Source organism: Diadema antillarum, unplaced genomic scaffold, assembly GCF_040938485.1.
Source record: "Diadema antillarum isolate AM-2024a unplaced genomic scaffold, OU_Dant_1.0 seq00000674_RagTag, whole genome shotgun sequence".
NCBI classification, from domain to species: Eukaryota; Metazoa; Echinodermata; class Echinoidea; order Diadematoida; family Diadematidae; genus Diadema; species Diadema antillarum.
In genome coordinates, this window is record NW_027271580.1 from 277,170 (window position 1) to 303,184 (window position 26,015).

The window sequence follows — 26,015 nt, forward strand, 5'->3', positions numbered from 1 at the left end:
GTATAAAAAAAATGGAACTAGTGCATGCTTCATTCATATAAATACCTTGCTGAAAGTACACCTCATTTCCCTCGCTCTCTCTCCTTCTCTTTCCCTCTCCCTCCCTCTCTTTCTCGCTCTTCCTTCCTCTTTTCCGTAGAGGAATATCACTTTGTATTATTAACTCTCTAAAGAGGTGAAGTATGTTGTGTTAGAGACTAGCATGTCTTCCTGTTTTGATGGAAGTGCACACTGCTGTCAGAGCGTTGTCACTACTGATGTGAGCCAACGAAAGGACTGCAAATGTTTGGCTAAGGGGCTCCATGAGAAACCGAATATCCACCACCCCTGCACTAACTCGACCTCTTTCATGGTGCTGACAAGAGAATTCTTCCTTTCTGGTTCAAAAGATTGCCTTGATGCTGAAACATGACTATATTCTAATTAATTTGAACTAATCTTGCCTCTCTGACTTGTTTCTGTATTGTAATGAACTGTGTGCATTTGTTGCAAGTGAAATAGAGATATCCAGGCAGATTCCAGTTGTTATAAGTTTTAAGCATCTTCTTAACTGTCTTTGAGTGGAATGCTCAACCTACAATACCGTAACTTAGTTTGTATTTTTGTAAGATGCAAAGATATAAAAGCATCATGGATGCAGATCCTCACAAGCCAGAGTACATCCAGTTTTTCTTTGGAGTGTTTTTACTTCACTGTACTTCACCGAATGTTGCCTTAGGCATCTCAGATAATGCAGCACTATCAATTTTTAGCTACACCTGCCTCCATTTCACACACAAAAAAAGGTTTTGTAACGTAGGCTCTTTCTCATTAAAGGGGAAGGCTAGTAACTGATCAGTGGGAATCAGTGGAAATGCTGGAGATGATTGTTCCAATCCTTATGGGATTCATTCCCGCAAGAGTTCATTGTATATCTATTGTTGTGTGAAAATGATTTGCTTCAGAACGGTCTCATATTCAAGTAATGTGCAGATTAATGCTCCGTCACTGACCAGGGACGCTAACCTGGAAGCATTAAACTGCACATTACTTGAATATGAGACCATTCTGAAGCAAATCATTTTCACACAACAATAGATATACAATGAACTCTTGAATGAATCCCACAAGGATTGGAACAATCATCTCCCAGCATTTCCACTGATTCCCACTGATCAGTTACTAGCCTTCCCCTTTAAGGAGACATTTCCTTGTGCCTATAAGCAATATCATCAGGTGCAGTATGGAAAGAAAGCTATTTTGGCTTCAGGTACTGTGATATCTCTGAGATAAAGGGAAACTCTGATGTCATGTTGCCAGATAGCTCTTATTTACGAACTTCCTGTCATGGCGGCAATAAGGGAAATTTTTACTTTGCTGTTCTGTTGACATGCATCTCTAGAAAGCAGTGGCCCAAAGTAAGGTAACAGTATGCCACCCCCCCCCCCCCCTTTAAAAAGGTTAAAAAAAGAACAAAAAAGGGAACAAAAATGTATATTAAAATGATGGATAAACTGGCATGTGATTAATCCAGGAATATGTCATCACATATAAGTCAGGGGAGTAATTAGTGTGTGATGATAGTGATACCTTATATGTCTGCTGCTGTTTATAACATTGCTCACGTATCCTCAAAAGGGGCATAGACTTAGCCAGTTTGCTGACACTGATGATGCGTAATATTATGGCCTGCACAGCACTTCAAAAGCAACCCTGTCGATTTTGCCAGTGGTAAAGAATTTCTGCAGGATGACGACATGGGGGGGGGGGGGGGGGGAGGCATCAATTCATTCATAGTTAAACCCCCACCTACGTGTTCTCATATTGACCGATTTCTGATGGTGACTGACACACAAGGGAGCTCAGTAATAAAGTGGGATTAATCTCGCGTAGAATGCATGCTGACATCAAACCTGTGAACCGCTTTTTCTCACTGAACCAAAATGAGCAGTTTTATTTTTCCCCCTTGGTGGTAGAGAGGCAAGGGAGGGGGGGGGTTATGTTTGGAAATAGTGAGTGATAGGTAGTTTACTTAAGGATTATGTAGTGTAAAATGCAACTTCAGAATAAGGGTACAATTGTAATTGATGATAGAAAAAAAAAAGAAATACATGCCCTGAGCCAGAAATAATGATGGCACTACCCTCAAGAGCCAGATTTCTGCTGTGGGGGGCTTCATCCTCCACAGACATGCATGCTTGGTTTTCATACATGATCACTGTAGAGTGGACACTGTTAGTCATGGTCTAGATCTGGCTGACTTGGACATGCTGAAGGGGGTTTGGCGTATCAGAAGGTGTAGCCTTTGACCAGACTGATGCATTTATTGAAAAGTGTGATTGATTGATCCATCGAAAAGATCAAGGAAGAAAACAAAAACACAGCACATACATTGTACTTGGGTGCTGTTCTCAGCAGTAGCCAAGTATAACATGATAAACCTATGTACATTGTAAAATGATGATGGTAGCTGTGATGGCAATAGGGGTAAGAATGAATTCAACCTGCTACAATATTAGTCGTGCATTTTTTCTTCTTATTTGCAGTTTTTTCTTCCTTTTTTGTCTGTGATTACGAATGACTATCTGTCTATTATTATTATTATTATTATTATTATTATTATTATTATTATTATTATTATTATTATTATTATTATTATCATTATCATTATCATTATCATCATCATTACTGTTACCGTCGTCATCACCATTATCATCATCATTATTATTACTCACATTGTTGTCCTCACTATACGTGAGTAGTTATCCTCTTCACATTTATGTCACCATGAATACAAGCCTTCATTCAGAGAGACAGAGAGAGAGCAAGAAATTGAACCATCCAGTCACGCAAAGCACATGTCAGAGCCCCAGTCTAGTCCGGGTTCTGAAATTATATACAGTCAGTACTCACAATCTTATTTATTTCCTTCTTCCTGTGCAGGTAAATGTCTTCATGACTCACATGTCAAACTATGGCAGCGACCGCCTGGCCACCTACACATTCAAGCGCGCGTTCCAGTTCGTCAAGACGTATACTAACCTGCAGCTACAGACGCTTCCTCCCGTTGCAACGGCGAAGAAGTATTTCGAGCTGTACCCGGAGGAGCGAGAACCGCTGTGGGGGGTAGGTAGTCTTGCTGGCGTAGATAAGAGAAAGAAAAACAGATATTTAGGCCCAAACTTGATATGTATTTTCAGTCTGCACTATTTGAATTGAGTCGTGATAATTTGCCAGATTCACAACACAGCGCTATGTTGTTTGGAGGTTGTGATGGCCCACAAATCGTCCAGTTCTGCACAGGGAAAAGGTGATGATGCCAGCTGGAATTTGAAACAAAGCCATTGGGTAATCTAGAATTTGTAGAGTGTTAGAATACAGGCACCAGGGTATGTGCTTGCTCATGGAGAGAGCTTCATGGCAGTACAAATTTCTTGGATACTAGCTTGTAATTTTGATATCACAACATGATTCGTTCCAGTGATCTTTGTGCTTTACAATCTGACAGCTGAAAGTTCACCACTCTATCTTCAAAATGATGTCAAAACTGAGTAGACTCAAATGAATTGAATTTGAAAAGTTGTATCAAACTTGGGCACAGGAATGTTCCTTTATTTCGGTTGTTTTTAGATTTTCACCTTGTTTTGAAAAAGAAAATAGACTAAAAACATTGGTTGAAGCAACAGATGCAAATTAGATGTGGTGAGATATAAAACACTTGCCAACACTCCCAAATATATTCACTCATAGGTATTTATCATTATATACTTGTATATAACAGCATTTTGATAGTTACTTATTTGCAACTACAGCCCCTACGTCCCTAAAAGTCATCCCTGCTAGCTCAAATATTACTATGATAACTTGACAGAATGAGTATAGACTACACTGTATCTTGATAGTGATTTAATTTTTCTAAAAAAAAGGGACAATTAGCAGAGATTTTTGTGTAGTATAGAATGAGGCTTGTGAGTTAATGACATCATTTGCAGGAAAAGTGAATGTTTTACAGTGAAGTCAATACAGTCAACCTCGCGTAAGTCGACATAATCGGGACTGAGCAAAACACGTCGACTTACGCGAATGTCGACTTACGCGTAAGTCGACATTTTGTCGACTTATAAATGAAAACTAATTTCCCCTGTACAGAGTAAGATTTGGATCACGATGCGGATCGCTACCCAAATCTTACTCCTTTTGCCACCGAAACATGCTTACTGACATCAGCAACAATAATGTTTTAGTTCATGCATAAATCTCGCGCGGGTTAGTAACGACAACGCACAATTCCCAAATCTCTAGAGAGACTTTGAGAGAGCGGGATCGGAAACCTGGGCCCGTTTCTAGACACTTTACGTTTTAAACTTGATTTGAAATATCAAACGCAAATTCCCCAAAATTGCATTAAACTTTGCGATTTAAATGCAAGTGCGTTGCTGCGAAGATATGCGGGTGATTTCGCATTATTCTGTCGAAATAATTTTTCATTGCCGACTGAGTTGAAATATTGTCGCCATATTTGTTCTGTTTAAATTTGAATTGCCATACTCTGAAAATGAATTGTTCTCACGCTCCGATTCACAACATACCGCTCTGTACGGCGCGGGCCCGTCTGAAATAAAATGAAGAAAAGTTTGTTTGAAAACGACATCTTTCGGACTACTATAACCTTCGTAAAAACAAACCTCTTTCTATTGTCGGACTAATTTAATTTTGGACTGAGATTTAAACCTTCGGCATAGCGAACTTTAACAATAATTCGTTGTCATTTTTTCATTGACATTTTGTGAAGCAGCATGCGTTTCGGCAGTTTGAAACGTGTGAATGTTGCAATGTCTTTCCCCTGCAAGTGCAGACTAAGTTCGGTCACGGCGAAAGTTCCGTTACGAAATAAAAAATAATGCGAGCCTTTTCAACCATAACGCACTTCCGTAAATTTTTATGCCTTTAAACGCAGTTTCTGGTTTCGGACAAAACCTGGAAGGTCTTTTCTGCAACGCTCTTGCTTTTTAAATACAGCGTTGCTTGTGATTTGACGGACTTGCATTTGATTTTTAGAGTTGCGTTTAAACGCAATTGAGTTTAAATGTCATACAATTTTCTAGTTTCGTATGATTATCAAACGCAAGTCTTTTCAGCGTTCCGTGTGATTTCATGGACCTGCATTTGATTTTCAGAATTGCGTTTAATTTTTAATTTTGCTTACGAAATGAAAAAATAATGCGTCTTTTAAACAATAACACACTTCCGCAGATGTTTGGAGATGCGTTTAAACGCAGTTTCGTATAGTTTCGTACAAAAACCGCAAGTCTTTTCTGCAACGCTCTTGCGTTTGAATACAGGGTTATGTGTGATTCGATGGACTTGCATTTGATTTTTAGAGTTGCGTTTAAACGCAATTGAGTTTAAAAAAGTTCCCTACAATTTTCTAGTTTCGTGTGATTATCAAACGTAAGTCTTTTCAGCGTTCCGTGTGATTTGATGGACTTGCATTTGATTTTCAGAGTTATGTTTGATTTCTTATTTTGCTTACGAAATAAAAAATAATGCAAGTCTTTTAAACAATAACACAACTCCGTAGATGTTTAGAGACGCGTTTAAACGCAGTTTCTTAGTTCTGTACAAAAACCGCAAGTCTTCCCTGCACCGCTCTTGCGTTTAAATACAGCGTTACGTGTGATTTGATGGACTTGCATTTGTTTTTTTAGAGTTGCGTTTAAACGCAATTGAGTTCAAAAAAAATTCCCTACAATTTTCTAGTTTCGTATGATTATCAAACGCACGTCTTTCAGCTTTCCGTATGATTGATGGACTTGCATTGGATTTTCAGAGTTGCGTTTAATTTCTAATTTTGTTTACGAAATAAAAAAGTATTGCAAGTATTTTCAAAAATAACGCACTCCCGTAGATGTATAGAGACCATGTTTTTAAACGCAGTTTCTAGTTTCGTACAAAACTGCAACGCTCTTGCGTTTAGATACATCGTTGCGTGTGATTTGATGGACTTGCATTTGATTTTTAGAGTTGCGTTTAAACGCAATTGAGTTTCAGGTTCGTACAATTATTTTCTAGTTTCATATGATTATCAGACGCAAGTCTTTTCAGCAAGGCACTTGCGTTTAAATGCAAAAGTTGCGTGTGATTTGATACACCTGCATTTGATTTTTGTTTTAGTTGCATTATTAGTTACATTGTAATAAATTTTCTAGAAAGGGCCCAGCTTTTAATACCGCTTCGGAATAATTAACGTCAGAATATTTGGATTTACAAAAACATTTCATGTTCGGGTAATGAATACCTACTGGGACATAGTTAAGTGTACAAAATTTTTGCGTTTTGGGGAAAAACGAGAGGGAGAAAAGGGATAAAGTGAACTGCCTTGGGTACTACATGTAATACTCCAGTCAATGAGTGTATACATGCCCTTTCTATTCTGGCATACAAGACAATAGACGCATGGCGCGAACGCTACCGCGCCGTACACTAGCGAATTACCGAGTAGAAATGCAGCGAATCGGAGCGGGAAAACAATTCTTTTTCAGAGAATGGCGATAAGATTTTGAGCGAAAAATTATGTCGACTTAGACGAGGGAATTAACACGTATTTCAGCTCAGTTGGCACTGAAAAATCAGGTCGACTTACGCGAGTTGTCGACTTATAAATGTCGACTAAGACGAGGAAATTTTCAAGGAATAACAAAGGCAAAAATCGGGACTTTTTTATTGTGTCGACTTAAGCGAGTTGTCGACTTATGCGATGTCGACTTAGGCGAGGTCTACTGTATATTGTTTCTGTGGCCATGTCAGTGGGAGGCAGTATATCGACCTCTTTGAGCTCATCACCGAAGCAACGCCCCACACCTCGGGAATCCACCGAATTCAAGGTGGATTTTTTGGGCATCAGTGAGCAGCCTAGAGTGTAACGACAGTAGCATGAGAAGCACTCCCACTCTTATACCCAGGGGGAACAGTAGCGGGTTCACTCGAAAAGAATTTTGACCCACTGATGGTCCCCACATGTACATGCATGATGACTCACAGGAGCTGGTACATGTATATCTCCCCCCCCCCCTTTTTTTTTGTCTGCCTGTCTCTCTCTGCCTATATCCCCTTCTTTTCTTTTCTTTTTTTCACCCGATACCAGAATTAATTAATTTCACCCGGCTAGATACTCCTTCCCTGTTCTTGCCAATTTTTTGGGCATGCCATCATTTGCATGAATCATTCTCATGCCTGTGTGTAAGTGTCTACTAATCTTTCCTCTTTTTTTCTTTCGTTTGTATTGTTTCTCTTCATTTTTTTTTTCTCATTTTGCAGAACCCGTGTGAAGACAAGAGGCATGTTGAGATCTGGGCAGAGAACAAGGACTGCACAAAACTCCCGAATTCGCTCATCCTCGGCCCCCAGAAAACAGGTGAGCTAACAGGATCCAGTACAGCACTACAGCAGAATGCAAACGTGTGTGGCATGCGATTCAAAGAGAAGCATGTTCAGAAACTCTTTGGGGTTCACAAGGGTTGCACATTGCTGGAAAGAACAATCCTAAGAATAAAAGTCCATAGTGATTTAATGATGACTCCATACAGTCTTGAGGATATCATGCATTATGCAAGAATTTTGCCACATATGAATGCAAGCGATGTAGAAAATGGCAATGCCAATTTACAAAGTTAGGATTATATCAGAAGGTATGATAGTGTATACCATTCACTAAACATTGCAATTGGGATGAATGTGAATAAGAAGGAAGCAATATACAAAGGGAATACAGGGTAGATGCTAGTGGCGCAGAAAAAGCCCTGCAAGTACAGCAGAATAGATCACATAATCAGATTACACAGAGTGCAATGAACAGCAGTGGAATCTTTACGAAATAAAGAAGGAGAGAGAAATCTAGGCCGATTAAAGAGGGTTGCCGCATTTTAATACTGCTACATTGCTGTCTGCCAGTGGCTATGATGGAATGCATGAGTGATCGTCATGCCAATCCAGCCCATGCCGACGTGTCGTCACCTCTCCAGGCCCCCCAGGGGCTGACAGAGTCGCCTCAGTGGCGTCCCGATTATATCGGCTGGCCGGAGAGGCCGGCACCGGTACTGTCTCCCGTCGCAGACGCCCAACCAGTTGGCAGGCTGTTTGAGAGAGCCCCCTCTTTGGCACTAACTTGCCAGTCCTGAGGGCCTTAATGCTAGTCCTGAGGGACATGTGTGGTACTCAACTGTCGAAATGCAATGTGCGATGATACAATGTTTTATATGACAGTGCTATCCAGGGTTATGATTGTGGAAGTGATAGTGGTATGTAACTTCACTAGCTTCTTGCATTCTTTCTGTCTCCGTCAACCCCAAAGTCAGTTGAACTGAAGTCATGCTGAACAGAAACAGAGAAAACCAACAATGGCTGAAGTAAAAAAAAAAAAAAAATGAACAGAGAAAGGTGTAGCATGTAGAGTAACTACAACTGATTGCAAAATTGCTCTACACTGACATAAATGTACAGTAACAGTTGAAAAAACTATGTGTCATACTCTATGTCATGCTTCCAGATGTCAGATTCAGGTGGAAAGATATTCTTTCAGAGAGTGCCTTTAACTGGGAATCAACCTTGTTGACCCAAACATGAATTTTAAGGCCAACAGAAAAAGATTGACCCATACAACTTCTTGTTATTTTAAGTCATAAACTATTATCTTACTCCTATTTTCCATGGATGCATATGGGGTAAATGTGCCTTGATGGTTTATTCACCTGTCAATTGCAGAAATATAATGCAGTTTCAATTCTGCATTTGATTATATTAGTGGTTTTTGTTCAGGTAGACACTGATCATATCGTGGATGGCAGGTGTGCTAAAGTACAGCTGCACATTTGCTTATGTACCCGTATATACCTCAGCAGGACCTTTTCACTGAACTTTAATTCAGCTGTGGGCTGCTGCCGGAGCGGTGCGTAGAATGCACCCTCTGCCAGCTGGCCAATTTCAAAGTTGACTCAAGGTCACTGGCATTTGTCGAGGCAGCCGCAATGTTTGGATATCTCGTGACTTTGTGGCGGAAGAAGCACTGCCGGCCTCAACTCGATCTTCCCTCACTGAGAAGGAGAACTCTCTTTGTGTTAGAAGTGGTAGAGTAAAAAGACAGAGAAGTTTGTGAAACCTTTTTTAAACAACCACAAACAGATGACAATAAAGTTGTAGCTATTTGTCAGTAAATGAACTGTGATAGCATTTTACTGTCCATCTATTTCTCTCTAAAATTCTGAGAAGATGATGTTATGGACTGTGTTTTTGATTAGCAAAGCAAATGCTGTTCAATAGATTTTGACATGTCCATATGTGATTGTTCCTAATATCTGTGTCTTTGTAAAAATGCTTGAAATGAAAAAAATTCCACAACAAACATGCTTTCTGACACATGGAAGTTGATTGTTCCTTGATTTTCATGTCCATCAACATGAAACCTCAAGTAACAATTTCCTCTGACATATAATGTAGTATGAACTTTTTGACTTAATCTGGAATTTGCCCAAACATTAGCCGCTGTCACACTGGCAAAAGATCACGAAGCTTAAGATCACAGAGTTTACGATCTGGAAGTTTTGTCAGTGTGATTGCAAACTTCCCGAAAACTCAAACTTACAATTGAAACTTTGGAAAGTTTGTCACATGACCAGTCCGCCACCTGTTTGCGGCAGCGATCAACGATCGATCAGTGCCTTATTGAAATGTACATGTGTGCATTGTTACACCACAATCATTAGCTGTCATAAGTCACGTTCTTTCTTCTTTGTTGCGCATGCACACAAATGACCCAAACTTCAAGAACTGAAACATTGAGAAGTTTGGCTGCCAGTGTGAACAGACAAGCAAACTTTGAGAAGACTTCTCGATCCTAAACTATGCAAACTTTTGCCAGTGTGACCATGGCTGTCTGATACATTTAGGTACCTCTGCAAATCTCTGCAAAGAGGCAGCTCACCCTCTCCTCGGCATTGAGCAGGTGCTCTCTGCCATGCCTCATTCTCCAGTGATATGATTCATTCTATGTGTTCATCCCCACCCTCAATCTGTGAGGGGTTTTTGGACATCATAGTGTGTTAAAGCAAAGATTCCTGTCTCAAGGCTTTTACAAGATTTCCCACGGGGTGTGTATTCAGCAGTCTTGTTGCCAGGAACAGATGGACAACTATTGTTCAATTGATTGGTTTAGCCAAAAAAGAATGTTGTTATCTATAATGAAATAGGTTCAAGAAAGTAGCCAGTTGGAAGTGCTGGAGAATGAGTCACGTCTTTATTCTTTTGCTTGTGCACAGAAGTGCAATAAGTGTGCAGCAAACAGCATAACTGCACTGTATGTTATCTTATGGCAGATTACCAATTGTAATGCATGCTGCTAGCTGTGCACATGGTACAAACCCAGACAATTGCTTTAATTCACACAGTAGTCTGCATGGCAGATTGAAGAGCGACCACATTGCATTAAAATATAAAATTTTACCAGGTGATATTATAGCTCATAGACCCGTAATATAGAACAAATAATGCACAGGTTTAAGTTTGTGATGTTAGCAGAGATGCAGCACTCTTTTGAGCATTCACAATATTGTGCATGGTGCACTAATGTAAATAGCCTTGAGTGCATCTCCAGTAATGAATTTTCACTTGTGCTATTAATGACATCTGTTTATCTCATTGTACACTTAGCACAGAATGCATTTAGAGTTCAGGCTTCTAACCACACACATATAAACTTTTATATTTTCTTCAGCACCTCTGAATGTGTCTATACATGGAGAGCCATGGCCTTTTTGTGTGTCTCTGTTTGGTTTCTATTGTTGTAATGGAGACAAAACACTTCCTCAGATGTTTTATTCAAACAGAAGAAAGATTTTTAATGATCTAGAAAAAAAGAGAGGAGTTGGGAGAGAGATAGAGATCAGATCAGGCAGACCAGCAAAAACCATCATACAAACAAACAAACAAACAGAAACAAAAACAAAATAGATACAAAGGAAAGTGACAGCTCTTGGGAATTATATCACTGCCAAATGTTCATTTTTTAACAAAAAAATTGCCCTGTCTTTCCAATCAGGGGTAGAAACTTTTCTTAGATATCATATTCACTAGGTGACTAGTGAAGGCATATACTGTAAAACCAGAAATGTTCGCATGCATTTTGATTTCGCGAAAGCCAAGATTCACAAAATTAAAATTCATGCTTCTTGTCTTGTCAAGTTCTTGCCTACATTATATGCATTGAATGCCAGTGGCAATTTGCAAAAATTTCATGCTGTGAAAAAGACCGTCTGCTCCAAATCACAAACATTTCATACTGCGAAAGCATCTTGCTTTACAATATAGTGTAATGAAGTTGATATATGTTACATAGTCACCCAGTAGTGTCATTCGATTGGACTTGCTTTCTTTTAAGAAATGATTAGTAACCAAACAGAGTGCCAGGTCCTGCCAGTAGCTGGCTTCATTGGTGGCGTTCCATCTGTTCTTTTTGCTGGGAAAGCAATAGTGTCGCACCTTTCCTCTCTGCCTACAAGCACAAGACAAGGCACTCTAACTCGGAGAACTGAAGGAGACTACAACAAGTGTGTGTCATCAGTCTGTGTTGAGATGGCACGGAGCACTGCCGCAAAACAATAATCTCGTTTAAAGACCTTCCCCCCTCCTCACAAAGTTCCAGGAAATGTCAAGTGTGTGTCGTGTAGGAGCTCGGCTTCCTTTTTCTCCCCCTGGGGTAGTCGGGTTTCCGGGTGTCCCATCTGCCAGGTGATGGCAGATCCGTCCCTTGAACCCTGTGACCTTGGAAAGGATGTCCCAATCTTTCTCTGTGCATTATTTCCCCCCCCCCCCCTGCCATTCTGGGCCTTCATGATCTAATCAATGTTGCAGACCTGGTCCATACAATAGGGGGTGAGGTTTGTTTTGGGGGTGGCTGTGTGTTCATATACTGTAAACGTCAATATTTTCGCGCGATTAATTTTTCGCGCTGAGCGGCTCGAAAACGTATTCGCGGGTTCTTAAATTCGCGCTCCGCAGCAGGTTACTTTACTGTAGTACACATTCACTGCTTTCATCCAAAGCCTCTGCTACATAGCTTGCTATGCCAGCGTACGACAAGCGACGTAGCGAGCGGCTCGACTGCGAGTACAAGCACTCAAATACGTAGTACAGCTGTGACTCTAGTACCGTAGTCACGGGGGACTGTAGCATCGATGCGTGCGGTGCACACATGCATGCTACAGTACACAGCAATCTAGGGTATCGTCTCTTCGCACAGTACTAGTAGCGTAAACATGCCTGTACATTGTACTACGTAGCAGTATCATCGATGAAGCGCACACAATTCATCCCGTTCAAAATGTGCGTAGAAAATTGTGAAGATATATTCGCGCGTTTTTGAATTCGCGCTAGCCGAGCGTAGCGCGAAATCCGCGAAAATTAATGTACCGCGAAAATTTCCACGTTTACAGTACTTACTGTGAACGAGAAACATTTTGTGGCATGAAACTTTCTTGAATTGGAATTGATAGCCCAAGAGGGCCCAACCCCCCCCCCCCCCCCCCCCCCCCGAAATTAAGGAATCTTTAAAAAACTTCTTCTCTAGAACCAGAAGTGATGGAGCTAAGTTTATGATATGAGTTAGTACATTAGTATCTGGGAGAAGGTGGTCCAAATTTGGGCCCTAATCATACATTTTCATCTTCTACTTGAGAATGCCTGGTCAAATTTTAGTAGAGCTGTGTGTAATGTAGATTAGTGACTGCGTGAAAGGTGAACTTGCGATACTCAGGTGAGCGTGAGACTCCCGGGTCTCTTGTTTCATGGTGAGAAACTTGTGAATTGGCGACTGGCTTTAAATGCAATGTGCATAGACAAAAAATTTTGTGTGCATTTTGTTTTCACAAATCTTGGCTCCTTGTGAAATTTTTGAAAGATTCATGCACACAAAAAATTGTGGTTTTACAGTAATTCCAAACAGTACATTAAAATGTGGAGCCCTTCTGTTTGTTGGTCAGTGTGTATATTCCAAACGATCAAAATTAAATTGTTTTTAATTTGTTTGTAATTGTTTTAAGATAAAAATAACATTATAGTGTAGTGCTTTAAAATAGTTGATGCAACAGAGATACCAGAACAAAGATCTGTGATTTTGTTTGTTCTTTATGAAAGTTAGCACAAATTTGTTTAATGCCCCAATCAAAACATTAGCCATGACTTGATGTCACATAATTTATATCAGAGCATTGATAGAAAAGCATGGATGTTAAATTATGCTCTCCCCAGAAAACCAGATTTTTCATCTGAAATGTACCAGAGTGAATAGATATATAGTATACCTTGGAGGAGCTCTTCATGCAGTACACATGCATCTTTTCTTAAAGATTGTACATCCCTTTCGCAAACATCATGGAATTTTGCATGGTCGGAAGATAATGCTTCCAACATTTTGTATGAAATCTAACGGTAATACACCTCCAGAGGATTTTAAAAAACAGAAATGAAAAGAATAACCCCATGTGACTCAAGAATATGCTCCCCTTTTGTATCGAGAATAATGGTTGGAATTTTTTCGGGGTCCAAATGGATTCACTTGAAATCTGTAGTATTGTTTTCCCCTCCATCGTAATGAAGTTTCCAGTTTTATCATTCTGAGCAAAGGTCTGAATTACCTTCCTCTGCATTATGCCAGCTTTAGAAAGGAATCAGTTTTTCAGGGTTTCAAAAGGGACACACAAACTTTTATGGTCCTCTTCTCAATCTGTTTGTAAATGTGTCCTGCAGGTACTACAGCGCTACATGCCTTTCTTCTAATGCACAAGAAGATTGTGAGTAACCGGCCGAGCGAAAAGACGTACGAGGAGGTCCAGTTCTTCAATGGTCAGAACTACTACAATGGCTTGGACTGGTGAGCCCAGAGATTTCCCCCAATTTCAGCATTTCACTTGATTTTTTTTTTCTGATCGTTCACATAGCTGGTATTTCTTATTTCTCTCTCTTAACCTAAATATCACTTTCTTTATCTTTCCATCATTATACAAATAGTGCATGGTCATGAGTGCAGTGGTATGAGATTTTGCACAAGATGAAAGATAGAGGCGCTCTATTCAACAAGGTGAGGCCGAGTTGAATAGTGCACCTCATCTTTCACCGAGTGCGAAATCTTGTTCCATTGCACGCGTGAAGACCATGCACTAATTGTTTTATGCAACACCTTTGGGCATCAATAGGTGTGGTCCACACAGATCCTTGAATTTAGTAAAGAACTGGCAACATTTTTTTTCTTTTTCACTTTTTTTTAGTTAAAAGTGAATGAGTAGCACAGTCACAGTCAGCCATACACAAAATCGATTAGTCGAAGTTGCTTACAGTAAAAATGAGTGACAGAATGTATGCAGCAGAGTTTTTTTTTATTGTGACATCAGAGCTGTGCAATGCAACAAAAATGAGTTCATCATGAGTTTAACACATTAGTCAATGGAAATTGATGACATCAGCTGTGCGATATCCATATATGCTCAAACGCAATTCCACGGCTGACACCGACAGCGTGCAATGGTGCTGTTAACTGCATGCTACGTGATGATATACCCCAGGGAAGTGGAGTGCACACAGTGTAGGTACAGGTTGGATTACTGTGACCAGGGTAAGTGTTTTGAGTACCACGATGGGAGTAAAGGTGCCATTTAAAAACGATATGTTCATCATTGCTGTTATCACATCTAAATCTTTCCTCAGGTACCTTGACTTCTTCCCGTCCAACAAGAACCGCACACACATCCATGTATTCGAGAAGAGCGCCAACTACTTCGACAGCCCCCTGGCCCCAAAGCGAGTCAAAGCGCTCCTCCCCAAGGCCAAGCTCATTGTCATTCTCAAGGATCCGGCATTGAGGGCGTACTCCTGGTACCACGTGAGTTGCCTCGCAATTTCTATAAAACCAGAAACATTCGTGGCCATGAAACTTTTGTGAATAGGAGCCAATGGCACTTTTTGTCATGAATTGCCTCTGGCATTTAATGCATTGTATATGAGAAAAAAAGAAAACACTTTTATTTTTGTGAATCTTGGCTCCCTGCAAAATTTGTGAAAGTTTCGTGTGTGCAAAAATTTCTGGTTTTACAGTATCTCCACCTCTTTACTGTCCCTCCACCAGTGTGTGAGTGAAAAGAATTACAATTTAAAGTCTAGGACTGTCATTGTGGTAAGAGGTGACACATTTTCAGTATTTGAGAGAATTGTTTTTAAATGACTTAGTTTGAAATGATTACAACAAAGTATTGGTGAGGATCTGTTAATGTATGGACATTTTATAGATGTGACCATGACCCTATACTTTCATCTGAGACAAGAAATCTTGTCATGCTTGGCATTTATACCATTTTTCTCTCTCTTTTTCTGCCAAACGTTTTCTTCACTTCTTTGGCAAGTATATTGAATCAGATAGCAGCATCTGAATTAGTTGAGCATGAATATAAGTTGGTTCATGTAACTTTCACTGTAGGTCCCTACATTTTTAATATTCTGTACTCCGCAACCCCCCCCCCCCCCTCAAAAAAAAAGGGAAAGAAATAAAATGAAAAACCAAGTCAGGAAAATCGGGAAATGAAAGAGTTGGCCTGTAAGTAGCGATTACAATCTAATAAGAGTGCTTTATGAGGATTCAATTCGTAATGAAGTATGCTTTCTTCTCCCACGCTGCTCGCTATAATCCATCCAGCACATGAGGGCGCACAACGATCCCGCCAGCCTCCAGTACTCTTTCCGCGATGTGGTCATGGCCAGGCCGGATGCCTCGAAGCCCCTGCGTGACCTTCAACGACGGTGTCTTGAGCCCGGAAAGTACGCCACCCACCTTGAGAGGTGGTTGCAGTACTTTCCAGCAGGCAAGGTATGTTAATAGAGCATGCTCATTTCTATCTATGGCAGGGCCCTCCTGGTAGAGCAGTGGCAACACTGAAGAGGCTACCCTGGATAGAGAAGACGTTATTATCATCTCCAGTACTTGTTTTCTCCACCTTTAATGGCAGAATGGCAAAGTTCTCTGAAGAGAGGTCGCATGTGTCATTCACAGTAGAGTCATAGTTAAAAGTTGCACCCTTCAAACAATGTTTGATGTATTTCAATGGTGTGATACTCCCCAATGAGGAAATAAGATTTATTCGAGTTTGGAAGTGGCTTTACAATGGGACTGGTTTCTTCTGTTCAAAAAAAGAAAAAGAAAAAGAAAAAGAAAAAGAAAAAGAAGAAGAAGAAGAAGAAAAAAGATAGACTTTTAATTTCTCTTTCCTTTTCTTAATATACATTTGAAGGTAAGGAGCATGTTGTGAACTGAAATTCTGGCTTATTTGACATAGAATTGCCCTTGGAGCATATGAATTACTGATAGAATGTAATATCTGGCATAGCATAATATCAATCAATGTTGTCATAAACTAGCTCTTTAGGTGTGAAGATTTCTAGAGGCACTCGTAGCCTATTGCAAGAAAAAACTGAAAGCAAATGTTTGTAATGTTTATTCTTAAGATCCGACACCAGATTTCTAATAGCAATCATAGTTTTGAAATGGCCTGATTTCATTCAAAAGTTTCTTCTCGCTCAAGGCAAATCAAAATAATATCAGCTGTATCTCATTCTTAGTCTGGTGTTGAATCTATTTACTTGGCCAGATTAAGCAATAGTGCAAATATTTAAAGGTCAAAACACGAGATAAAACTCTTTTTATGGGGTGTGTTGAATTTTTCCTGTTATTTGTTTGGTCCCTGTTTATCTAGACAGGCTCCAGTCAGAAGATAACTGGCGTCCAAATATCATATATATTCTCACAAACAATTATGTGTATATTTCTTTTCTGTGCCTTCATTGATTCACAGCAAATCCTCCTCCTGGATGGGGATCAATTAAAGGATGATCCTCCTCAAGCCATGCAAAAGGTCCAGAAGTTCCTGAAAATCAAGCCAGCTCTTGACTACTCCAAAATGCTCAAGTAAGAAAGATGAGAGTGATGAAATGATGACCCGTATGCTTGTATGTTGCATTATTAGATGTGTTGCTCATTGTCAGTTTGATTAAGGTGTGGCTTTGGTAACATGTTAGTTTCTTTTATTAATCTTTTATCATATTTCTCTCAACTGATAAGAGAGGATCCTGGCCAGTTCTCCTCTAAAGTATGGCTGATATGAATAATGATTGTAATAAGCATGATAATTTCCATCCAGCTGGTCCCATCAGCTCTCAATTGTTTCATAATATTTGTATTTCCAGCCTCTATAAAGTAATATCGGCCTGAGGGTTACATGCTATGCTGGTCATTCTAAAATTCATATTTTGAATAATGCCATCATCAAACTGAATTGGGCAACATTCTGTGCTCTAAAAGTTCCATGTGAAGTTAGGGATGGAATTACTCAAGTGGTCGTGAGAAGAAAATTCTAGATAAAAGTCTTAGTGTTATTGAATGTTGAAACTGTAAAACCAGAAATATTGCGGCACGAAACTTTTGTGAATTTTAGCTGACGGCCTTTTCCATGACATGAAACTTTTGCAAATTGCTGACCGTGAAAAAATTATGAGTATACCTCATGTACTGGATTGTGTAGAAAAATAAAAATTGCATGTATTTTGCATGTATTTTACTTTCATGATTTGTGGCTCCTTGCAAAATTCATGAAAGTTTCATGCATGCAAAAATTTCTAATTTTACAGTAATGGTTCAAGTGTTCATCTTGACCGGTTGGAAAGGGAAGAATGGTGGTTTCATACTAGTGCATCTGGTATTTCACATCTAAAACTGTTCTAATCCTGCTTATTGTGTGTGCTAGTGGTGGCAGTCTCCACTCTTTTGTATGAACAGCACATGAATGCATTCTAATGACGCCCATTATCATTTGCTTGCCACCATCTGTCCAGGTACGATGCCCAGAAGGGTTTCTTCTGCCCCGTTGGTCCGAGGAACCACGTCCACTGCCTGGGCAAGGGCAAAGGTCGCAAGTACCCGGAAATGGACGAGGAGTCGGCGGAGTACCTGAAGGGCTACTACCGACAGGAGAACCTCCTCCTCTCAGCCGTCCTGGAGAGGTTTAACCAGGTCTCCCCTCAGTGGCTTTCCAGTCAACTCGAGGACTTCTAGAGCATCAGTACTGTCCGTTGGACATATGACCTTATGCAGGAACCAACACTAACTTTTTTTTTTCTGGTGGCCCAAACAAAATACTAAAATCATTGAATTTGAATGTTGGTGACCCAAAAATGAGTGTAGTGGCACTAAATAAAAGGAAACATAGTAATCTATTTTGAATCTTAGTTGCCCAATGGGGCCACCAAAAGATGTGCTATTCGAAAGTGTGGTGGCCCAATATCGATTTTTAGTGGCCCGGGCCACCGCGCCATCACCAAGGTTCAGCTCTGCCTTATGCATGTGACATTACGGGATGAGGAGACTATGATGTCCCTCAGCTGTCGTGAGCAATGAATCATCTCTGTGGGCACAACAAGTGAACGCCACTGCGAAGGCATCGGGAAAGCCTCAGATGGAAAGATTAAGCTTCTGTGTGCAATGTTCCTTTTCGCTGGCCAAGCAGTCATTTTGTAATTGAAGGAGGAGGTTTTTCTGACAAATTTGTAATGCTACCTTGGGTGTTATTACACCCCGCCCACACATAGTGTGTGAGGTTGTATGTAGGAATCACTCGTGAGTTTGGATGGCGGAGTATGTCAGTTTGTCAGTCAGCCTGTCCGTTGCAAACTCTTGTGGATCTGACTTCTCCCACAGTTTTTGAGTAGTTTACCAAAAATTTGTCACATGTGACTGCTATTACAGGTAGATGTGCAAGAATAACACCTTTCTCGTCCTTGAGTCATTGGTTACCTTGGTAGTGGCAAATTTTCATAAAAATCATACTAAAACGTGGTGGATCGAACTGCTCTCTCAATTTTAAAGCACTTCATTTTAAATTTGGCACATGTGATCACTGTACTTTCATGATAGATAAAAAACAGGCAACTCATACTTGAAAATTTTGTACAGAATGAGACGTAATTAGCGACAATCAATGGCTGCTAACAATTGCAATCAGGTGGATCAAGGGGTAGTTGTACCTGGAAATGGTCATCTAGGTCATGTGACTGAGAAGTTCCCATAATTATATTCTGCCTTTGCAGTGACATGTGTTCACATATTCTGTTGAAATGATGACGTCATTGATTATGACCGCACTTTTTCAAGGGCATTATATTTATAAACCTTTTTTTTTTCAACTGAATTTAGTCTAAATCTCTTTGTGTGTGTGTCTGTCTGTTTGTCTGTCTGCAAAGAGCAACTGAAGAATACTACGCATTTACTACCGCAGACATGTGACTGTTTCCCCCAAAATTATTTTGATGTGTCACTTTTTATTTTCACCAATTAAAAAACAAACAAACAAGAGAACAGAAAAAAAAACACACTCAAAAGTTTTGATTTAACACCTTCTGTCCAGCTTACCGGCTTGGTTGTGGGACAAAAGTACAAGCTTGGTCCTATCATCTTCCTACCAATTGACTCGTTCGTCACTCGCCCATGATGTCTGTGCATGAGGTCATATGTCCCTGACCCGCCTCATGGAAAGAGAGAACTTTTGACTGTAGTGGTAAGAACAGGTGGCGGACTCACTCCTCCTCGGCAGCCAAAATTGTTTCTTTAAGCCTTGAAGCTCCACAGCAAAAAATTTCTTACCCCGGGAGACATTCCCAGGTGATGTTAAGACATGTTTTAACTCTGTACAATGGAGAGAGCAATGGTACATTAGGTAAAATATCTTCATGTTGTATTGAACCACCAATGTAGTCGTGTGGAGTAGGTTTCTTCAGATGATACTGTCAATGCAGAATGCATATCTGCCGGAATATATACGTGTATGCTGTATGTCAATTTTGTGCAATCCGAGACATATGCTAGTAATTTGGTGATGACAAGATGAGTGCTGAACAAAGGGTTACAAATTGTTCATTTATTTGTGGCTGAAGAGCGCTCAACATGGATAACACCGAGTAAGTTATCGGTCCAATCTGCATTGACAATTGACTTTTCATCCGCTGTATGTTTGGCAGCTCACCTTTCACCAAAGTACGTATCAAGCAACATATCAAGTTAGATAATTGCCTGCACTTGATATCCAGAATAATGTATGCCTGATTTTGCCATATATCGTTGTGGAGATTTTCATCAAACTGTGAGACTTCTTTCAGCAAAGTGATATCATACTCAACTTGAGCCATTCCGATGATTTTGATCATGACAGTGACAGTATTGTGGGATATGTATGGTTTCCATTTACAGGGAGAAAAAAAAAGGTGACTTTTTCTTCAAAAGATCATGTCGTGACAAAGAATAAAGCTTTGTTCAGAGAGAGAAAGTGTTGTTGAAAAATAAGGAAGAGTTATCGGGAAATGCAAGCAGCAAAGTGGTTGATGTTTTGCCTAGTTTGTGATTTGACAAAGTTTTGTGCATGTCATCTCATACGAGCAAAAAAGAAAATATATATATATTATATTATATGTACAGTCTCTAATATTGATTTGATTCAAGTTACATCATTTGAATCAATGTACTGAGATTTGTGTGTTTGTCTTTTCATAAGGAGATGTTAATTGTGTGGTAATTTCAATGTGGGTATATTGTAATTGTAGTACTTGAACAAATTAACAAAGATTGTTAAATGCACTTTAATCCCTACTTTTCTTGACCGAACATGTTTTAACTGTAGAGAGATATTACACTGTAAATTTTACACTGCAGTAGATGTTGAATTCTAAGTTGTCATTTCAAACAGCCTAACTATATGCAGTGTGATGGGGTACTCTTAGGGTTGTAATTGTTGAATGGATTCTGTGTGGAATTGTATTGATAAGTTACGGCTGTAAGTGTGTATCTGTGAGGAAATACTAAACTCAGTCTACAAAATGCTCTGTATTAGATGAGGCATGTAGTTTAGAGAATCTATTTGATCTCTGTGTTTCTGCTATCAGGTGAAAGTCACAATGTGACCAGAGCTTTGTAGTTGAGCTGTCATGATGATATCTCTTTATCACTTTGGAAATTTCTCGTTGCTCGTGCCATGATGGATACGACCTTTGACCAATATTTCAAGCAGGGGTTTGATGTTTTGGTCATTTTACGTCAAGTATTATATTCACCAATATGAAGACTGGTGAAGTAATGTTCGGTTTTTTGAGATATTTCACCTACCTGTGGCCACTTTTTGAATATCAAAATGGAGACGAATAGGAAAGTCAGTACTAAGACCTAATAGCAACTCATCAGTATTGTAATATATTTCAGTACATGTACAGCAACATTTTGATTTCAGCTTCAAATGTTTCTATTTAATACCTGAAAATCTGTACTTGGCGTGCGAGACAGTGGTTTTTCAAGTTGCCTATGGCATCCAGAGTTTCCACTCATGTCACAGAATGCAGGCACTGGCAAAAACGGAGAGATTTTATAGGAAGCATTTTTCTGTGAAGTTAAAAAGTACTGTAGGATGGTCTTTTGTGTTTTGACATAAGGACATGTACCATACAAGACATGCATGGATGTGTCCAAATTGTATTTCAGATGGAAGCACAATCAAATTGGGAAAGTTAAATTGGGGGGGGGGGGATGATTGGAGTGCCATGAGCTCCTCCTGAAAATCATGACTGAGGGTTATTGGGAATGTGTAACAGGTTTTTGTATCGAGTCATTTCAGAGGAACAGAAAACTGCATAGACCATTTTGGATATCTCTTATGATGGAAATTGGTATCAATTGCATGGGAGGCATCTAGACATTATATTTATTGCATCCATATTGAGAGACTTGTTTGTAGCTAAAAGAGCTCAGTATGTTAGACTGAAAAAGAGAAAATTGCAGACAATTTGGAGAAATTTCAGATAAAGTTATGTTCTAGCATGAGAAGAAGCAGTAAATCAATTAATCAAAAATTGTTTTGTAGCTGAGAGCTGAATGTTCTTCATTGATAGTTCCATGTCAAAGGTATGTCCATGAAGTGGTACTGCTAACTACTAGTCCTTGAAAGCAGCATTGGAAAAGGAGATGGTATGGGTTGCAAATTAATGGGGGAAAATCACAGATAGAGTATGCTTTAGTTTTGTAACTGAAGTATGCAAGTTCAGTGAGTTGGGGTGATGTATTGGATTGTTATCAAAAAATCTTTGTTTTAATCTCTCTCTCTCTCGAAAGAAAAATAATAACAACTTGTTAAAAGTGCTCACCAGCACAATAATTATATTCTTAGGCCTTTGAGGGAAAAGTTTTGGTACTGCATTCTTTCTCCAGTGCAAATCATACAATGGTTGCTAGGAGTTCATCATCACTCAAATTTTCACAGATTTTTGAATCATGCGAACCTATGAATATGGATTTAATGTCGAGAGATGAAACCCCAAAAAAAACTTTGCTCAGATGGCAAATGCTAAACTTACAAAATGGCGAAGTTTGGAAAGGAAATCAGCATTTTTTAGTTTTTTTTTCATCATAATTGGTACTTGCATGTTTGTTTACTTACACATAGAATGTCAAATTATCAAAATCATATTTTTGGTTGTTTTGTTTTGCTTTGTTGTTGTTGTTGTTGTTGTTGTTTTTTTTTTTTTTTGGGGGGGGGGTTACACTAAACTTGTGGCACTTGCCATATACTATCACTCCTAGAAAACAGCTAGACCACATATTACCCAGCAAAATTTACCAATGATTTTTTTTTTCTTCATGGTTTACCTAAAATTATACTCAGATTTACATGCCAAATTATCTTGATTTTGAAATTGAGAAAGAGAACACCTTTTCACATCCAGTCATTTTGTGTGCCCCAGGCATTCTTCTGCTGGCATGTTTCTTGGTATCCGTAGTTTGTTTGATGTTTAATGTATTGATTGCGACAACAGTGTGTATTTGAATGTTGTGTTGCATCAATCAGTATAGCATAGTGGTAGGAAGTATGCATTTGTAAAGTTTCTTTTTCTCTTTCTCCATTGCTACAAATGTATGTTCTTTCTTTTTCTTGCTGTATCATTCTTAGCAAAGCCTTTTTATCCTTTCTATGAAAATAGTCTGTGCTATAAGTACGGTGGACTCCCGTTATAACGAAGTCCTCGGGACCAGCAGTTTTCTTTCGTTATAACGAAATTTTGTTGTAACCAAACAAATAAACAATAAAAAAGCACATAGTAGATAATGTTGCGGCCCGAATTTGTACTTCATTGTAACAGAATTTCGTTATAACCGTGTTCGTTGTAACGGGTGTACGCTGTACTCCTTTTTTTCTTGGTGCTAATAATGCTGCCTTCCCTCTGTTGTACAATTTTACAATATTGTTTTTCCCTCAGGATGGGATTTCATGGGTTTGCTTTTGTTGTCATTTCCTTACGATTCCTTTAAATTAAAGATTACCTGGGTATCATATTTTTGTTGCAGGAAATTAAATGACAAAATAGTGCTACTTATCTACTATGTATTACCTTTGTCCCCTCCAACACAGGGGTTCTTACACTCCCCACTCCCATACACACACGTATATGGCATTAATATAATCTGCCCAGATTCTGGGCAGTATTTTATATGTTTGATCATGTCCATGTGACTTCCTTTGCCCAAGGTTTAGCAAGGCCGATCATGATGGGTCTAATGAATATGAATATGAATTTGATGATGATGATAATGATGATGATTGATTAATGGATGGTCGATCATTCTCCCATTGTACTGCCATGGCAGAAAGACACACATGTAGCAAATCTGTTGGGACTACTGCAACCTGAGATCTCATGTTGATGTAAATCTGTTATACACTGAAATTGACAATCAGTTTGATGCCCTTTTTCTTCAAGCGTCAGAGCGATGTCAAATGATTTCAAAGTTCATCTTATATAATACATTTTTTTTTCAATGCATCTCTGACTACAGAGCAATTATTGATAACAAAGATCAAATTATATCAGTACCATGTATAGGTGATTTGTATATACTAATGTCTTGTATATTGATCTACCCATGTAAATAAATCTTGCACTTTTCAATATTTGAACTGGCGTTGTTGTGAGACAATATTTAGTGTATGTGTTCGACATCAAGATTGTGCATTTACTGATAGCTAAAGAGTTTGACCTCAATATGGGCTGATTGCCATTTTAATTTTTTTTTTAAATTAAGTCCATCATCAAATAGAACAAAACATAATTCCCATGATAACTCACTTGTAACATGACAAAGAATATCCTTGAAGCTATAATGAAAAATATCTCACTTTTCCTAATTATATCCTTAGTTTTTCAGCAACTGTTTAATGCAAATATCTCAACTTCAAAGGAATGGAGTTAACATGTTTTGCAAATCAGATATTTCAACTGTTAATCACAAATTTTGCTTTTAAGTGACACTCCATGTTGTGTTCAATTTGACGTCAAGTATGAGGAGTTTTATCAAACAATTAATGACAATTCATCAGGAATGGGCAAGAAGAGATGTACATGTAACTTTGTAAAATTTTCAGATATCATTTTATTGAAAAATATGTACATTTGCAAGTCATAATCACTTCTGCAAATTAGATGAGATGTTGATCTCATCGCATAACAATCAAAATTGTAGTAACTGTAACCATTATCATGATTTAGCAATTATATTTGTGTAAAGGAGAGGTGCATGTAATTAATGATTGAAAAAAAATATCACGATATGATATAAAATTTGATACTAACAAGATCCTCTGCAGGTTGAATTTGTGTATCTCCATGCAAATTTTCATGACAATTAAGAATTCTCCTTTAAGAGGTGAGGGGGGGGGGGTGGGGGGAGGAGTTAAATAATTGACAGTAATTCTCTTTAATTGACAGTAATTCTCTCTAATTCTCTTTGATTATACCAACTCTCAAAATGGCAACCTGGAAACTATTTTTTGAAAGGGATGATATAGTTTTGGGTGAGATGGGGCTTCAGATTTCCAACTATTCTGTGAGATAATGAGAAACCACTTATGAAATTCACGTAACAAAGACCATACAATTACTAGAGGAATTCAAAGTTTAGTTGATGAAAATTGGTTTCGAAATGGCTGAGACATCAAAAAACAAAGAGGTCCTAATAAAAGGTGGGACCCACCGTTTATTAAGACCACTTTGTTTGATTTGTTTTTTGGATATCTCGACCATTTTAAAACCAATTTTCTTCAAATAAACTTTGAATTCCTTTGAGAATTGTATGCTCTTTGATATTTCATGAGTGCTTTATTGTTATCTTTCAAAAAGATAAAATCTGAATCCACCATCTCAACCCAAACTGTACCATCCCTGTAAGGTCCCCCAACATACACACTGATTCACTGAATGAATGAGTGGGTTTTAGGAGAAAAGGACAATCTCTTCAAAAGCTGACAAATGTTGAAAGCTGTATGCTGCCCTCTCCAGATAAAAACTCTACATATCTGTCGAATGATGTCACAGTACAAGAGTATTAAAAAAAAATAGATGGAATTTTCAGAAGAAAAAAAAGTTGATTTTCTAGGATATGAGAGAAGCATATGACCTAACTTGTCCAGAATTCATGGAAAATGTTTGCCTCGACATATCTCAGTAGAAGGTCAAGGGCACATGTACTTTTCATTAAAAAAAACTTAACTCTGCGAATGCCTTTAATATATTGTGTACAATGTTTTACTAAATGTGACTGAATAGATTGTTGTAGAATTCCCACTGAGAGAGGGCAGTATGCACAAAACTTTGTAACCCTTGGATGGATTATCATATTTTTCTCAAAATGTCACTGTTTTTCTTAATCCACATCCATATTTGGGAAAATTTCCTCTTTGAAGGACATTAAATGCAATTTACCATGAATGTGTCCCATTCTTGTATCTATGTTTCAATCAACATATTTGTAACAATCAACACTAAGAAATTTTAGGTTAATTCTATTCCAAATATTAAAGCAATAATGCTTCTTTCAGTGAGTGTCATATACCTCTAGATTTTGCCTGACTTCACAATGAAATAAT

The 26,015-nt window shown here is 38.8% G+C and overlaps 1 protein-coding gene across 1 annotated transcript in view; it reads left to right on the plus strand.

Moving 5' to 3' along the window:
* The window catches only part of LOC139736895 (bifunctional heparan sulfate N-deacetylase/N-sulfotransferase 1-like), a 52,911-nt gene extending 33,414 nt beyond the window's left edge, over positions 1 to 19,497 (plus strand). Inside the window, exons 6-12 of the mRNA XM_071647555.1 lie at positions 2,923 to 3,105; positions 7,297 to 7,393; positions 13,774 to 13,897; positions 14,728 to 14,902; positions 15,710 to 15,880; positions 16,863 to 16,975; positions 17,899 to 19,497. Coding sequence (XP_071503656.1) covers positions 2,923 to 3,105; positions 7,297 to 7,393; positions 13,774 to 13,897; positions 14,728 to 14,902; positions 15,710 to 15,880; positions 16,863 to 16,975; positions 17,899 to 18,118 — 1,083 coding nt within the window. The 3' untranslated portion in view covers positions 18,119 to 19,497. The remainder of the gene's footprint in view (positions 1 to 2,922; positions 3,106 to 7,296; positions 7,394 to 13,773; positions 13,898 to 14,727; positions 14,903 to 15,709; positions 15,881 to 16,862; positions 16,976 to 17,898) is intronic.
* Positions 19,498 to 26,015: the final 6,518 nt, after the last annotated feature.